The sequence below is a fragment of the Toxorhynchites rutilus genome, chromosome 1 (assembly GCF_029784135.1).
Source record: "Toxorhynchites rutilus septentrionalis strain SRP chromosome 1, ASM2978413v1, whole genome shotgun sequence".
In the NCBI taxonomy this organism is placed as follows: domain Eukaryota; kingdom Metazoa; phylum Arthropoda; class Insecta; order Diptera; family Culicidae; genus Toxorhynchites; species Toxorhynchites rutilus.
Genome location: NC_073744.1, coordinates 194,241,342 through 194,259,191, shown reverse-complemented (window position 1 = coordinate 194,259,191; position 17,850 = coordinate 194,241,342). Strand labels below are relative to the sequence as shown.

The 17,850-nt window shown below is 38.1% G+C and overlaps 1 protein-coding gene across 1 annotated transcript in view; it reads right to left on the bottom strand.

Moving 5' to 3' along the window:
- Positions 1-380: 380 nt before the first annotated feature.
- Positions 381-17,850, bottom strand: part of LOC129779178 (vacuolar-sorting protein SNF8) — a 26,121-nt gene continuing 8,651 nt past the window's right edge. The window contains exon 4 of the mRNA XM_055786478.1: positions 381-783. Within this exon, the coding sequence (XP_055642453.1) occupies positions 638-783 (146 nt within the window). The 3' untranslated portion in view covers positions 381-637. The remainder of the gene's footprint in view (positions 784-17,850) is intronic.

The window sequence follows — 17,850 nt, the reverse complement described above, 5'->3', positions numbered from 1 at the left end:
ACAAAATTAAAATTCACGGCATTCATAAAGTTAAAAAAATATTGAAAATTCAGGAAATTTAATAGTTTAAAAATAGGTAAACTCCTTAATTAAAAAAATTAAAGCAGGAAAATTGTTGTTCGGGCGCAGGCGCAACCCGTCAGAATAAACTGGCAATTATCACTCGCTAGAAAACATAAACTCTTTACAAGTAATTCTGAAAAGAACTGCTAGTGATAATTGCGCAAAACTCAGGATGTTGATGTTGGAATGAAGAATGAAAATAGTGTCTCGATTTACAAAATGATATTTTTTTTATTCTCTGTTTTGGAAGGAATCACACCATTGCGTTAACACGTGGAATAGCTGCACCGTCGGAGAATGCAACTGTACTTTCTGCTTCTGCATTCTTCTGCTGCTGCTGCTGTTGTTGTTGTTCCTGCTGCTGCTTATTGCGCAGTGGTTAATGTAAAGCTGGTTACTGCTTGGTGGTGGAAAGAAAACTGCACGATGATTGCCGAATATTGCACTTAACTGCTCGGTAACAGTCGGAATACTGGATGATGGTTATCAAAACACTGTTCGGTGGTCGGCGGAATACTAGATGTGGACCGAACGAACGAACGTGATGAATTATAGAGGTTTTAAACTTTTCAGTTCATTCGCCTCTAGAGCTAGATGTGGACCGCATCGTGCTCGCCACTTTTATAGCGGATTGCATTGTTGCGCATTTTCGTTGGGCGTGGTTTCGGTTGCTAAAATTTTGTTCGGCACTCGGAGCGTCGGGCGCGAACAATTGTAAAACTGAAATTCAGAAAATAAAAACACGAAAAGAAATAGAAAATTCAAAATAAACAATCGGACATCAAAAATCAACAAACTAATAGCTCATACGAATAAAAAAACACAGGATGTTAAAGATTTAGAACATTCAAAAATTAAAAATGACAAAAAATGAAAATTGTTGCTTCAAATGGAAGCTCGTGAAATAAAAACGAAAGAAATCGTAAAACCGAAAATTTGAAAAAAAAATTGAAAAAATGTCATTTCAGAAAATTTAAACTCATGAAAATTAAAAATTCGAATTCAAAGCTATAAAATGTAATGTAAATTTTGAATAATTGTAAATTGGGAGAAATAAAAATTCATAAAAATTTGGGAAAATAAAAAATTATTCAGAATTCAAAATGTTTAAAGAAAAGTTCCAGAATGTTTCACATGTTGTACAAAATCCATCACGGCCAGGGACAGCACGAAAACGACAAGAAAACATTTCAATCCAAAATTCAAATTAAGAAAATGAAGAAAAATTGAAAATATGAAATAAAAATTAGAAAAATTATAAGTTAGAAAATTAAAAATTCGGAATATTTTTGAAATTCAAAAAAATAAAAAAAATGCTGATTGGAACATTAACAGACTTGAAACTTGAAAAATAAAAAGTTTAAAATGCTGAAAAGTTGAAAAAACAAATTCAGATAATTCCTTTGGAAACACAAAAAAATTGAAATTTGAAAAAAAATATTTTTATTATATTTTTTTTAAATTGAAAAATGAGAACGAAAGAAACTGAAAATTTAGAAAATAGTATAATTAAAAAAAATTATAGAAATTAAAAAATTAAAATTTCACAAAATCACAACATTCGAGAAACTCACACACCGACACTGATTGTTTTATAAATAAATGTATGTTTTCATGCAAAAATAGGAACGAATCATTGCTCTCTTGAAACTATTCTTTTCATCACTGTATACTTGATAATTATGCTTTGAATTCTCCAAGCTCAAATAAAAATTTCAGCAAGATAACGAACAGAGAGCTATCCTTTTTTGACTTAATGTCAAATGAAAAAATGTGCGTATAATGCAATGAATTCAATTCTTACCTTAGTTGCTGTACAACAAACGAAACTTACATCCTCCCGTAAAAATACTGTCACCACCAGAAAGCATTAGCTTTGAAAAATGCGTCCTTTCTGGACTGCCTCAAAGCATTGCAATCAATTGTCTTACAACCCTCTGGTGTGGTATGGACCAGCGATAGCACACTCCAAAGTCTGCGATTTCTGACCTGAACCATGAGAGAAAACGACGGGCATGGTATAATAGTCCAAACACGAATCGAAAATTCGTCCGATACGCGTTGAAATTCAACGCACGAGATCCACATTTTTTGCCCGTTTCTCCGCCTGCCTTAAGAGCGGTTGCCTATTTTCGACCCAAAATTATTGCAGAACTCTAGAATGAAAAGAAAGCGGAGAAAGTGCTCTCGCCGAGTCCTTCTGATGTCCTTCTGGTGGGTTTCTTCCGAACCACAGGATTATACCGATTCCAATCTGATGGAGGACATTCCCGTATACGGAGAGGATGGTGCACACTAAAACACAACTCATCGCGTGTGCCTTGTCGTTCCCTGGAGTGCTCTCAATGGCCATTTTTTTTTAGGTTCCTCGCTACACGCTCTTCTGCCGCGTGTCCGCCGGCTCGATTAGCAGATTATTTTCGCTACGCGTCGAAGCGGTTCTATTTTTCAGGAAATAAAAACTTTTACAGCACAAATTTATCGAGAGCCCTCCGTCTCTCATTCGAGTTACACTCCTCGGAGGACTTATAAATTTCCCCGCGCTGGAAGTCAGAGTTATTATAATTGAAAATTTACCCGATTTATAAACTTTTCCGCACACTTCGTTCTGTAGAGTGACTAAAGTCCAATTCAGTCGCTACGCGTACCGGAGACAGAGTTGACCGCCAGTAAACGTTTTCCTTTCATTTGGTATAATTTTGCGGATGTTTAAATGGCGATCATCTCGCTTGCATACCAAAGAAGCATCTTTCGCACCTCATTTCGGTCACACCTGTTATTTTTTTTTTTTTTTGACGTAGAACCACGTCTTTCATTAAGGGTGTCAAATCAGAAAACAGGTCACGTTTTTATGAAATAAAGTTAACGTTAATAACTATTTTTGCCGCAAACGTATTTTGGCGATTTACATACTAAACGAATCCGAAATTCCGTAAGATTTGTTTAATATGCCATACAGTAGAATCCCCTGGTTAGTAAATGGTTAAAATTCATGAAAACTTTAAGTGTTTCTATTTTCCCATACATTTGTTCTGTCCATTTGAGTGCTTTCCCGAACAGAGCTATCAATAACGAGCAACTTATCGACGACCAACGGAGGGGAAATCGTAGGATTTAAAGTCTCCGTGAACAAAGGAAAAGAAGAAGAATGAAGGGGAATACTTGCCTAGAGTATAAACAGTGGATCTCGCTGAGGCAAACTTTCATTCGGCATCGGACTGTTGGGTAATCCAGTTCACTTTGCTTTCGCTGCGCTTCGATCTAAGATTGGACCCCACCAGTGGTAATCCAACTTGGAAATCGTCGTTTGATTTTTCTGTTCGTTTTTCGCGTTATTCGTATCGTGTGTTCTTCTTTCCGCGTCATAAATTGGACGCTTCGCGTAGTGTGCGATGAGCAAGAGGAAGAGGAAGGCAGGCTCGAGCCCTGCAAAAAACGAACGTATTGCCAGGGGCAATAAATTTTCCGCGTGCATCATCTAATGATGCACGCGGTGTTGGTGCAGTGAAAAGCGCTCGCACTGAACCGAGGGCTTCGTTGGTGCCTTTGAGAATACATCAATGCATTAAACTGACGTTATGGCGAAGCAGACGTTAAGGTTGTGCACCAAAAAATTATTTAGGAATACCAAGCATCTTGAATGTCTTACTGGAATGTTATAAGTTATTTGGGTTCGCGTGCCAGTCGCAAAACTGCCTTCAACTAGGATTGCATTTGCGCTAATATTGATCATAATGAAGCATTGCTACTGTTTTCGAGGTTGTTATTAACAAAAAGAATTTATTTCTCTTGTTTAGTCATCAAGAAAGTTAATGTTCTGGCTACTGCTACTGTTACTGTTTTGTATGTGATTAGATTTTGCTTGCCAATAGCAAAACTTCCTCCACTAAGGGTGACAGCTGCGCTTCTCTCGAGCATGAGAAAATAATGCAACTCTTTTCGAGGCCAGTAATATTAACAGAAGCGTTTCTTTTGAGAATAGCGCAAAATGATGAGAAATGTTTATACTGTTAGTAATTTCAAGCCACCAATGTATGGCTCTGTATGCATGCTATGGTGAACGCTTGTTTGGCGCTTGGTTTACGCTTAGTTTGAACGAACGATATCTAGAGGTGCGATTCCTTTGAGGCAATACTAAATAACATGTAGCATGATATTTGATACTTGCAAGTGTTGTCATTGTTGTTGTTTACATGCGGTGCCAAAGATATATTGATGTAGTTATGAGATATGGAATTATGGTGCTGCTGCAACATGTATATAATCGACTGTAGCCGAGTCTATGTCAATTTCGAAAAAGGCCACCGAAATAGCCTTCGAGGTAAATTTTCAATGCATTGACATGAAATAAATTGCGACATACGATTGTTTTGCGAGGGCAAGAATGAATCATCAATCAATTATCGTCAACTGATTCTACAATGAAAAAGACGGGTGGGTAATGTCGGGGACATAACCGGAGTGACGTAGGACTATGCAAAGGGGACAGCTTTTGTTAAATATATATTTTAAATATATTGTTTTATTTTCTTCACCTACGTGAATACCTACCTATCTACCTGAAAAATGGATTAGTTTACTGTTTACTCTTTATGAATATGTTAATGGTTCTGAAAAGAACCTTTGGTGTTGTGTTTTTGTTATCACTCGATATTCCCATCTTGTTCGGCTAAACCTTCCTGTTTAGCGATTTGTTGTCACTCGTCACAGCTTTCACAGTTGGAAAATTTCTTCCCATCCAGCTTGTGACATATTTTACAGTAAATTACATTCAATGGCACGTCGCATTACCACCACTCAGTGCCGGATTGGAGGTAATTTTAACCTGTAATTGAACATTTGCGATGACAGTGGTACAGTGTCGACTTTCAATGTGGGATCATAATTTGGATCTCTATGTTTACAAAAATGTCCAACTAAATAAGTCACATTACATGTCCGTCCAATTAGCTAAATGTCGAACTAATTGTAGATTACTGTACTTTCAATCTGGAAACAATTTAAGAATTGGTGAAAATTGAATAATCAGGAAAGTCCCCAACTATCAATAAGCTCAGAACAACTGCCAAATTCACATACTCATCAAATCCTGGCAAACAAATTATGAAAACATCAATTTGTGTTTTATTATTATTTTGGATAATGTTTTAGAAAGCATTGAACTTTATTTCCTAAACTCTTTTTTGGAAGGTTTAATGGCCCTGAAAAGCGCCTTGTTTTATGGAATGGTTCCAATTCAGAAAACTTAGTACTCGTGGTTTTGAAAAAAACCATTTCGAACGCCCTCGATGCCGCCTTGTTCTGGATTTGCCACCAAAGCAGTTTGTATAAAGAACAAACTTTTTTCTTCTGCTACCTGATGCCGTTTTGCGATTGCGTTTGCCACTCGCCATTCGCTGCAACTGCCTGTTGTCTTGATGTCCGCCGAACCGAATGTGTTATGTTCCGAATGCAGGTTTTCTTATCGTCGCGAGCAGCTTTGCCAGCCAACTCGATCACTCCGGCGGCCGAAACTATATAACGCCGGCTAGGTGGACTGGTACACAGGTACTAACGCGCTCGACCTAGCTACCTTTTCCGGTGCAATTGGCGGATACACCTACGGGAAATTGCAGACCACCACGGTTCGAGCGGGATTTTGCCTTTCCCTTCACTTTTCCTCCTTTGCCATATCCAACCATGGCTGCTTGTGTTGGTTTGTTGATGTGAGGTGATGCGAAACGATGTGGTGTACGGTTCGGATGAGAATGATCGTTACGGCAGCGGAGCGGGGATTTTTAAGCTGACTGGCTGGCTCGAGAATTACGGATGTGTGAGACTGCGACCAATGTTTCCCTCATTTTTTTCTTTTTCCTTTCTAATCGTGCTTCATTCTATTTCGCTGCTGCTCTGGTTGCCCGTTTTGGTCGGTACGATTTGAGGAGCACAAAATGGACCAATCAAAAATGGGCACATAGTGTATTTGGACAATGCTTGATATTTCACAATTATTCAATTATTTATCTCAAGAAAAATGAAATGTTATTCGTTATGATAGATGCGTAGATATATTTCCTATCAATTGATGCAAAAACCTTTGCGATCTATTGAGAAATGCTCGAGTTATAAGCGTTCCAAATCTTGCATTTTTTCCTACTTGTTCAGTGCCTAGATTTCCATTTCACCCCCTATATCTTCCGGTTAGACGTAGTCCTACGTCAAAAATCATTTCAGAGATTATTCTACTAAGCAGTTGTTTCTAAAATTTCACAGCATTATAGAATAATATCCGAAGGTATAAACAAGCGACTTATATAAAATAACAGCGTAGTTCTACGTCAACAATGCGGTCGTATCTTGGACACAACCTCCTATAATTTTTTTCTTTTTTTTTCTCACTCGTGTTCTTGGGGCCAAAGGAATTCTAGCAAGTGCGACATGAATTCAAATTTTCCCTCAATTCATTGTCCGCTGAAATTTGCCAGAAACACAGAAACCCATTATTCATAAAAGTCGGAGTGTGACACATGTCGGCAGAGTACAAGTATGGATACTCCCATATGGCAAACTATTCGGAACGAACTCGGTCCGTTTCGCCTATGCAATGAGATGTTATACGCAATTCATATTAGTAGAGCCATTGAAAGACATTACCACAAAATGCACTCGAGCGTTGTATTCTGTGAAAACAAGTAATAATTAGCAGGTGGAAGAATGTGAGTGGTGAATGTGAAAATGGGTTCTCTTATATTCAACTCATTAATCAACCCATTTATAATAACAATAGGCAATGTTTATGGATGTTGGTTCAATATTCTACCAAAAGAAACAATTAAGAAGTAATTAATAGTGCGTATACCCGGGATCAGCTACACGTGATGTCACTGTGCAAGAACCGTTTCTGAGTAACGCTTATTGGAAAACACACTCGAGCATTAGTTGAATTGCTGATTGAAAAATGTCGTATAAATAAGCGTCAATGATAATGTTGTCGCTCTCTCTCTCTCTCTCTCTGGCCGAATGATTGGACCAACACTGACCAAATCAACAAACATGTACATCCCAAAATGGGAACATCAAAAGGTAGAAACCACCCGATAGAGATGGGAAGCGCGTCAAAATAGAATCTCCGATCGATTCGCTATTTGCATTAATGCATGAGCTCGATATATCGAATTGAGTTGTGGTCCACTATAATGCCGTTCTACGCATACTTGTCCCATGTTCCAAAATCAGCAACTGAGAAAAATGCAATTAAAGTTTTCTGCCATATTTGTCTATCAGAAGCTTTAAGCCTTTCAGTTTAGCAATACACCGGGTTTTTCATAAGCATTAAACTGTTGTTTAATGAAATATGACAAGATTCCCTCACCTGGATCAATCAGGCTTGACTAGGGGCTTAAAATTAATGGTGGGACAATTATGCCTGGAATATCAACATGAGACAATTGAACTTGATGTTGTTTTTCTAATAACTGTGAACGAACAATAATTTGTTTTGTGCTTTTCCGAAAGGTTATACATAAAAATATCATTCTATAAAGAAGTGAGTGATTTGCAACACCTTTGCAGAATATAAATCTCATTGTTATTAAGCATTCGCTAACAAGGTGTTCACGTGTTCTGTTAAACTTTTCTTTTATTTGTTTGAGAATTAGTTCGTTCTTTCAGTCCAGAAATCAGTACATTAGTCCTGCTGAAAGCCTTTCATAAAATTCTTGTACTTGAACCGATTCATTTATTATGGGTTAAAAAAAATACATGGCTGGACAGTTATGCTTAGAATATCAACATGGGACAATTGAGCTTGATGTTATTTTTAAAGGGCTGGGAACAAACAATAAGTTTTTCTGAGTTTTTTTCGGGAATATTACGCATAAAAATATCGTTTTATGAGAAAAGTGAAAATTGTCAAAAAGTAACATGGGACAACTATGCATAGAACGGCAGTATATACGTTCGCAGGATGACCGTTGAAGCGGTGACTCTCAGGCTGTCCATGAAATTACGGTATCACACTAGAAACGTTGCCAAAAATAATCACGTGTGCTAAATATAGTAAAATTTTCCAGTGAAAATTTGTTTTTTTGCCCTGTCACGGTCGCCATGTAGCATTTATTCTTGGATTTCTTCCTCAAGACAAGCAGTGTGTCTTGTTTGGCTGGCAAATACAGACTGAGCAGAGGTGGTTATTTTCAAATGTTTTCAATAAAGTGTCCTACTGGAGGATTCTGGAATCAGCTTATTTTAAATAACCAATAAGCTATCGGTATGTAACAAAAGAAGGACGAAATAATCGGGCATAAACAAAAAGTGTCATGTCCCGTCGCATGTGGCTTGACGAGAAGCGAACTGAAACAAGACACCCATTTATGCATGGTGTGGAAAACATGCATCGCACGATTAACTCATGCTGGTTCATTAATTCGAGGGTTAGTAACGATTAGTAACTTCAAACTAACTTAAAAATTTGGATGCATTTATTGGAAGTCCCACAGTTCTCATTCTATACTTGACAAAACAAACAGAGCGCGAAGTCGAAATTTTCAGGTGGTTTTTGAAATGCTGTAACTTCGTGAAAAATCCACGCATGGAGATGGGGTGCACATTATTTTAAAGCTTGAACTTTCAAGCTGCAAACATCAGAAAAACACTATTGAAATCCTGTTTTTGGTACGTTTTTGAAATCGATGCAAAAAATTCAAATAATTTTTTTTCGCCGATGTAACAAATTATCCTTGTACATAATTTGGTGCAGTTTTCTGCCTTTCCATTTGCGGTGCGATAATTATTTATTGAATTAATTATCATCAAAGAGATATTTCTCATTCAAACCAAAATACCTTTGTATTGTAAGGTCCTACAGGAACGTTATAGGCTTTCAAATGAAAGTTCATGGATGATGTTATATTGATTTTTCACTAATTTAGCTGGCAAAATATTGTGTTAATCCACAAAATCTTAAATAAAACGAAAAGAAATCGATTGTTGATTTTTTCCCAATATATTTGTCCACTACATCTACACACACCAAGATAAAAATACGTTCGCATATTATTTCAAAATTTAAGCTATAAATGATGTACATCCCATCTCCATGCGTTGATTTATCACAAAGTTACAGCAGTTCACAAATCGCCTAAAAATTTCAACTTCGAACTCTGTTTCTCTAGTTTTTTTTTATCGAGTGTATTATTCATTCCACGTTTAATTTATGTATGAAAACAAATTATCCGTTATTTAGTTAGTATTCCAGTGAGTTTTAATTTTCCAAAGTGTTTCATTTTTCTTGTGCAAGCTGTATCCAAACGGTCTTTTTCAAGACCAATGTAACAGATTTATCCAATTCCTGAGCTATCAAAATTGAGGCCTCCTCCAACCGAAGAGTCCGCCAACAACCAAATTATCTTTTCTTTTCGATTAGACTGTTTCATGAACTGATAGTAGAAGGAATTCGTGCACTCGTTTCTCGAGCTTTCGGCAGGATCTCACAAAACTTCAATGGCCCTGATCAGCCCATTGTTGTGCGCATGAATCTTCTTCGAGTTGGGTCTATAAACCCAATGAATACGCCTTCATAATTTACTTTAGCGGCCTTTTCCATCCAATACGAAAAAAAAATTCAAGACAGAATCTTTTGCATGAACCATGGTGAAATTTTGGACGTAGCACTACGTCTTCATTTCCGCTCCATTTTCTTAAATCTACTTGTTCGTTGGTCCGAAATTTTTATACCACTTCAACTCTAGGAATTCGTTTGTAGAATACTGATCCATGCAACAAATTGCTCTTTTTATAGCCGCCATTCAGAGTATATGATTAGTAAGATCTACGAATCTCTGAACAATTAAAGGTATTAAATTATTTTTTTTCAGAATTAAACAAAAAAAAATTTCGAACTATCACGGTCTTACGTTAAACTTTTGTTCGTGCCCTTAGGTACAGACCCTTATAGTTTATCACTGGATAATATCATCAATTACTGACACGTGATGTTCATTCCAAACCTTAAAGGTTTTTTTTAACTTATCGTTGTGGGTTTCACCCCTCTGAGGACACATATCTCGTGTATTGTTCTCACGAGAATAATGAATGACCCAAGAATGAATCATGAATCACCCATCTTCAACTGCTTCTACGAAACCACGCTAACCCACCGGTCCGTTTCAAGGGCACCAAATGTTTCTACTGAAGGATTATTTTGAAAATTTTGATGCATTCTACAGGGTCTTTCAGATTAAACGCTCACGCAAAAAAATTGTACATTGATGTACAATTTACAAGAACGTGTATTTTTAGTGAAATCGTATTACTCGAGCAAACCGAAGCCTTAATGAAATTTTGTCCTCTTATGGTAAGAATTTCACCATCTCTCGTCGTCGATTACTTCCTCTGGGGGTACGTGAAGGACCGTTGTTATGTTAATAAGCCACAAAATTTGGAGAAACTTAAAGAAGTAATAACTCGGATTTTCACCAGCATCGAAGTCGTAATGTTAGAGTTGTGCATGAAGAATTTTGTTCACCGTTTGAAACGCGTTATCGAAAAAAGGGGTGGTCACATCGAAAATGTGCTAAAATAAGCTTTATTTTGGTTTTTTTAAAATAAAAATCGGTTCACTTCTGTAGAAGTTATTAAAATTTGTTGCGTAAGCGTTTAATCTGAAAGACCCTGTAAAATAATATCCGAAGTAATAAAAAGCGAATTGATATTTTTTTTTGCTGGAGAAGAGCTTCATTCGTCTCTAGTCTTGAAAAAGGCAAAGTTGGAACCAAAACCATTTGGAAAGCTTCGCTGTCGCTGCCATCTGGTCGCCAACAGAATTACTGATAAATCGTTAATACTCATTGATAGCCGATCGATCAACAAATTTTCGAGAAATCGATTATTGTGCTTCGTCCGAGAAACGTACGAGAAGGGAGAACGGATGACACCGTGAGTACCACCCCTTTTCATTCGACACAAATCCATTTAATCGTATCAACCCACTTTCATTTGATCCCTATAACGTTTCTGTAGGATTTTCCAACACAGAGATATTTTCATTTGAATGAAAATTTCCCTCTGAGTTTGTGGGTAACGAGTGCATGCATATGTGGAAATGCGTATGGATACGTGTGAGTGGCATCACTCCATGCTATCCCTCTACCTACAAACGCATGAGAATGAAGGTTTCGTATAGTTCATTTTGAGAGTACGCATAGCATTTTGAACTTCTGGTACAATATGCGTTGAAGTGGTCCTCCAATTTACTCCAAAGTTTGATCGTGTGTATCAATATGAAACGTTCACAGATGTTTTAGGGATACAATAGGCTGATTTTTTTTCGAGATAACACCAGATCTCGATGATTTATGCATTTTTAAATCATTAAGTCAAGTCAAAACAAATTTCTTCGATTTTCCAAATTTCCTTTACTCTCCCCTTGGAAGAATTTCGAGGATCAAAAAACCAAAACGCTTTGAGGCACCCCTAAATCTTGTCCGACTGAGTTGAAATTTTGCACAGGTCATTTTCTTGAGCCAATAAACAAAATGGACATGGTCGGTTCTTCAAAAATTATGTTTTTTCCATACCTTCATTGCCTCTCAGACTAAGTCCCAAAAGATCGATTTTCGGCCAAAAATTTGTTTAGAGATGGCATCAGATCTCGCATTTTGAAGTCATTTGGCATCGAAAAAAAATCGATTTTTAAAATTTCCCCCCTTGGAAGATTTTCGACGATAAAAAAATCAAAAACATCAAAACTTTGAGCGCTTTGAAGCACCCCTAAATCATGTCCGAGCTGAAACTTTGCAAAGGTCATTTTCTTGAGCCAATAAACAAAATGTACATGGTCGGTTTTTGAAATGTGACATGACCATTTTCGCTGCCACCCTAATCTATATACATCAAGATAAACAATATGTTCGTAAAAAAAAAGACGGGTGGGTAATGTCGGGGACATAACCGGAGTGACGTAGGACTATACAAAGGGGACAGCTTTCGTTAAATATATATTTTAAATATATTGTTTTATTTTCTTCTCCTACGTGAATACCTACCTATCTACCTGAAAAATGGATTAGTTTACTGTTTACTCTTTATGAATATGTTGATGGTTCTGAAAAAAAACTTTGGTGTTGTGTTTTTGTTATCACTCGATATTCCCATCTTGTTCGGTTAAACCTTCCTGTTTCGCTATTGCGTTTGCCACTCGCCACAGCTGTCACAGTTGGAAAATTTCTTCCCATCCAGCTTGTGACATGTTGTTCAGTAAATTACATTTAATGCGACGTGCCGGAGAAACACTTTGCCACTCACTAAAACTAATTGTTGAATTGATGAGCGCCGAACCGAAGCAGCTCTGTTCTTGATGCGGGTTTTCTGATTGTCGTGAGCAGCTTTGCAAGCCAACTCGAGCACTCCGACGGCCGAAACTCTATAATCGCTGTTAGGTATACTGATGCTCCGGCACCAATCCGTTCGGCCTAGTTACCCTTGCGGAGCAATCAGTGAATGCGACCAACAGGGAACTGGAAACCTGCACGGTTCGAGTGAGACTTTGCCTTTCCCTTAACTTGTCCTCCTTTGTTACGTCCACGATGCCGATGCCGTACAACCACACAGGTTTACGATTTGAAAGAAAATAAGATATTTTTTTGGGGTCCGCGTGTTTTATACTCTAGCGGTACACACTCACAGGATAGAGACAAATCGGCAGACTCAGCCAAAGGGGCGAGTCCAACGAGACGAACGAATGAGCGTTAAAAGGCAGCGATGGCAAAAAAATACATTCATTACGATTTGTTCGCTCGTTGGATTCACATGCAAGCTAAAAAGAGTCCTTTTCAGGATCACAAAATTATCTTCAATCTAAAGAGTTTATTGTTTTGTTATCACTCGATATCCCCATCTTGTTCTGCTAAACCTTTCTGTTTAGCGATTGCATTTGCCACTCGCCACAGCTTTCACAGTTGGAAAATTTCTTCCCATCCAGCTTGTGACATATTTTACAGTAAATTACATTCAATGGCACGTCGCATTACCACCACTCAGTATCGGATTGGAGGTAATTTTAACCTGTAATTGAACATTTGCGATGACAGTGGTACAGTGTCGACTTTCAATGTGGGGTCATAATTTGGACCCCGAACTCTATGTTTACAAAAATCTCCAACTAAATATGTCGCATTACTGGTCCGACCAATTAGCTAAATGTCGAGTTAAGTGTAAATTACTGTACTTTCAATCTAGAAGCAATTGAAGAATTGGTGAAAATCAATAAGCTCAGAACAACTGCCAAATTCACATACTCATCATATCCTGGCAAACAAATTATGAAAAAATCAATTTGTGTTTTATTATTATTTTGGATATTGTTTTAGAAAACATTAAACTGTATTTCCTAAACTCTTTTTTGGAAGGTTTAATGGCCCTGAAAAGCGCCTTGTTTTATGGAATGGTTCCAATTTAGAAAACTTAGTACTCGTGGTTTTGAAAAAAACCATTTCGAACGCCGCCTCGATGCCGCCTTGTTCTGGATTTGCCACCAAAGCAGTTTGTATAAAGAACAAACTTTTTTCTTCTGCTACCTGATGCCGTTTTGCGATTGCGTTTGCCACTCGCCACTCGCTGCAACTGCCTGTTGTCTTGATGTCCACTGAACCGAATGTGTTCTGTTCCGAATGCGGGTTTCCTTATCGTCGCGAGCAGCTTTGCCAGCTAACTCGATCACTTCGGCGGCCGAAACTATATAACGTCGGCTAGGTGGACTGGTGCACTGGTACTAACGCGCTCGGCCTAGCTACCCTTGCGGGGAACTCCAGATCAACACGGTTCGAGCGGGATTTTGCCTTTCCCTTCACTTTTCCTCCTTTACCATGTCCAGACATGGCTGCTTGGGTTGGTTTGTTGATGTGTTGTGATGCGAACCGATGTGGTGTACGGTTTGAATGAGAATGATCGTTACGGCAGCGGAGCGGGGATTTTTAAGCTGACTGGCTGGCTCGAGAATTACGCATGTGTGAAACTGCGACCTATGTTTCGTTCATTTTTTTCTTTTTCCTTTCCAATCGTACTTCATACTATTTCGCTGCTGCTCTGGTTGCCCGTTTTGGTTGGTACGATTTGAGGAGCACAAAATGGACCAATAAAAAATGGGCACATAGTGCATTTTGACAATGCTTGATATTTCACAATTATTCAATTATTTATTTCAAGAAAAATGGAATGTTATTCGTTATGATAGATGCGTAGATATATTTCCTATCAATTGATGCAAAAACCTTTGCGATCTATTGAGAAATGCTCGAGTTATAAGCGTTCCAAATCTTGCATTTTTTCCTACTTGTTCAGTGCCTAGATTTCCATTTCACCCCCTATATCTTCCGGTTAGACGTAGTCCTACGTCAATATTCCAAAAGCTTGTTTTCGACTTTCAAAAGTAGTGAAAAGAGATCTGCATGGTGGTGTACGATTTCAAGTTTAAGTCATTGTATATAGAAATTCTTCGAATATAAACAGAATAAATCAAAGGAGTAAACCGGCAAACCAAGAATAAAATATACATAGTATAGAATTCGCAAACCAAGATGCTCTACCCTGCTCGAACCCAAATCCATCAAAAAGAGCTCCCATCCATAGAACAATGTATGAGGAACACGAGGGCTCCTTGTACGAACCGGTTATCTCCATGAGTGGGGCATCCAATCTGTAGAGTCCACCCCAACAGTTCCCAACAGATGGAAAACATTGCTTCCAGGTTAAAAGCAGCGTCAAAGGGCAGCGTATTCCAAGCCGAATGTGAAGAAGTTTCAGCGATGAGAACTGCGTTCGTCGGTGGAAAACTGAAGGTGAAAATTTGTACCGCAGCGGTTGCTGTCGATGCCGGTGAGAGCACTCATTCATCGGCTCTATTCTGTGCTACCAAATGATTGTACTAAAGAGTTTTATTCTTGAATTTCTATATTTGTTTCTTGCCAGCTATAATCATCCATATTCCGACATCCGAACGACCGATCGAGAGCGACTTTTGCATTCTTAAATCCGTTCGAGATCCAAACCCAGTCGACATATTTGCATGTGGCAAAATTGCCCTAACACGAAACAAACGTCAAAATAATTCATCAGGATTCGTGAAGGTATTCACTGTCTTTAACATTGACATGCATGAATGCTATTTTAAATTGTTGAAATATGAATGATTTTGGACTCTCCATTTCTTGGTATTATTCAAATATATTGAAGACGTATTTCTTAACTTTATATAACTATTTTTCTAAATTTCCCAGCATTTCCGCTAAAACTTTATCAATAATATAAAATGACTATCAGACATAAATTTGTTTCGTGTCAAGGCAATGCTGCCACTTTTGCATATTTTGAATAGGTTTGAATCTCGGATGGATTTAAGAATGCCGAAGTCGATCTCGTTCGGGTTACAGAATGCAACATCGTGCTAAGTTTAAATCCTATCGGATTCCGAAATAGGGGTAAATATCGTAGTTGTTTTGTTTTGCGGTCCGCAGCACCATGACACCATGTTTGTGACCCTTCCGGAACGAAGGTTGAGTACCGCTGTTCCAATCCAAGCAACCATTGACGCGTGGACTTGGACAGAAAGAATAAAATAAATTTATTTTCCCCATTTACTACTCTATTGATGGCAAATGTTCAAAATAAGATACTCTATTTCATATTCAAACAAACAACGAACTATTGATCACAACATACTTCCCGAATCTGTGAATACAAACGATTATAGAGCACTTAAAATGTCTATCTATATCCCGATACCGACCGCAATTCAATTTCAAACTTCTCACATTGAGCAGCAGGCTGAAAACAAACATAATCTTCACTTTATCGAAAAACCTTCTCACTCATGTCAATCGAGACCAAACACAAACAGAAAATATTCCAAATGGAAGCCATCGGCTATCTGATCTGAGCACTGCACTTGTGCGAAGCAAACGGAGCGAGTCGCTTGAGTGATAACTTTGGTTATTTATGAATGCCTCAAATAAAGCACGACCGCCCTAGACCGTCTCGATTACGTCTTCATCCTCAAAAATCTTACCCATTATTCTACGTTATGGGATTACAGCACAACCTGTAAAACTTCGACAATAACTCTGCGCGCCCATAACTTTTCAACGCTTTGTAATGTGCTACATGTGCGTGGGAACATTTTCATTTAATCTCTCGACGTATGACCGAGTTGTCCTTCGTTCATGGCCCTCCCATAACTGGATAATTACACTGAGCTTTCTATAATTAACTCTGATTAAGGCTGTCAAACATTTTGATTCAAGATTCAAGAACACGTGCCGTGATCTCTAATAGAGTCTTAATAGAATCCCACATCTAAACGTGGATAGGCCTGCCCCAGGCCTACACATCAAACATCCGTTCGCCGAAGCAATTCAACAGCCACTGGATGACACTCAGCTCAACATACTCTGGAGGATATGATGATAACAACAAAGACCTGCGCAAATGTGGCTTTACGGTTCATTCAATTCACTTGTTGCAGAATGCTGTCGTGAGTTACCAACTGATTGTACATAGACTGGAATGAACTTTTGGAGACGAGCCAAAAAGGTTGATTTGGAATCACCGATCAGTACACACTGAATGGAAATCTTTTGACGTAGAACTACGTCTTTCAGGAAGGGAAGAAAACAGGTCACGTTTTTATGAAATAAAGTTAACGTTTATAACTATTTTCAATGTGAACGAATTCTCATTATTTGCATACCAATCGAATCGGAAATTGTCTAAGATTTGTTTGATATGCTATACATTACAATTCGCTAATCTCTAAGAGGTTTAAATTCATGCAAACTGGAAGAATTTTCCTTTTCCCACACATTTCTTCAAACGTAAAAGGACGTTCATCAAATTTACTAGTAACGAAGAACATAATCTAAGTGGTAAACAAGTTGATTCTTGGATGGCACTAACGTTCCAGTGGAACTTTTGCCTTCTCAACGTAGCATTACTTGCGTCATTTTTAGCAGTAATATTTGCTTGAGATTTCGATGCCGAATAAAACGCCGGAAGAATTTTCTTTGACGAAAAATCCCCCGGCCAGAACGGGAATCGAACCCGAACCCCCGGCATGATAGTGTGGAACGCTAACCACTCGGCCACGGGAGCAAGTTGATTGCATAATATAATTGTGTAGCTCTACGTCGAAAATATGCGGTCGTGTCCTAGATGCAACCCCTTACAATTTTTTTTTCTTCATAATGTGACAGAGTATTCCTCAATTTTCCTTCGATCCGGGAATATTGGCCGGGGCAGGAGTGCCATTCTCCCAAGTCCAGCCAGAATAGACAATCCATCTCATGCTGCTCCGGAAAAGGCATTAGTCTCTTCCGTAGGTACTCCTTTCTGGTGAATGAGTCGTTTAAAGGTCTCAAAAGTAACGAAAATTTCGCTTTCAGTCCTCAACTGCTGATTACTCGCCAGACAAGGAACATTTTGAGAAATTTCTACTTCTTCCTGATTTTACATTCTTCCGGGGCACTCTTCCGACGATCAACCGAGGTCGCCCATAAATTTGATCGAAATGCGGTACGTTTCGGCGTCCATAATCACGCAATCATAATTAGTTAAGGGGGGACTCCCGTCTGGAAGGCCGAAAAATAATTAACTTTCGTGATTTTATTCGAATATTAGGAATAAACTGAAGTGATTTTTGTTTGAAAATGCCATTTTTGTTTGAAAATGCCATTTTTGTTTGAAAATGAGATGGTTTTCGTCAAAAATCGCAGTTTAGAAGCTCATAAAAAATCGAAAGAATCAGATATCAAAAAACGG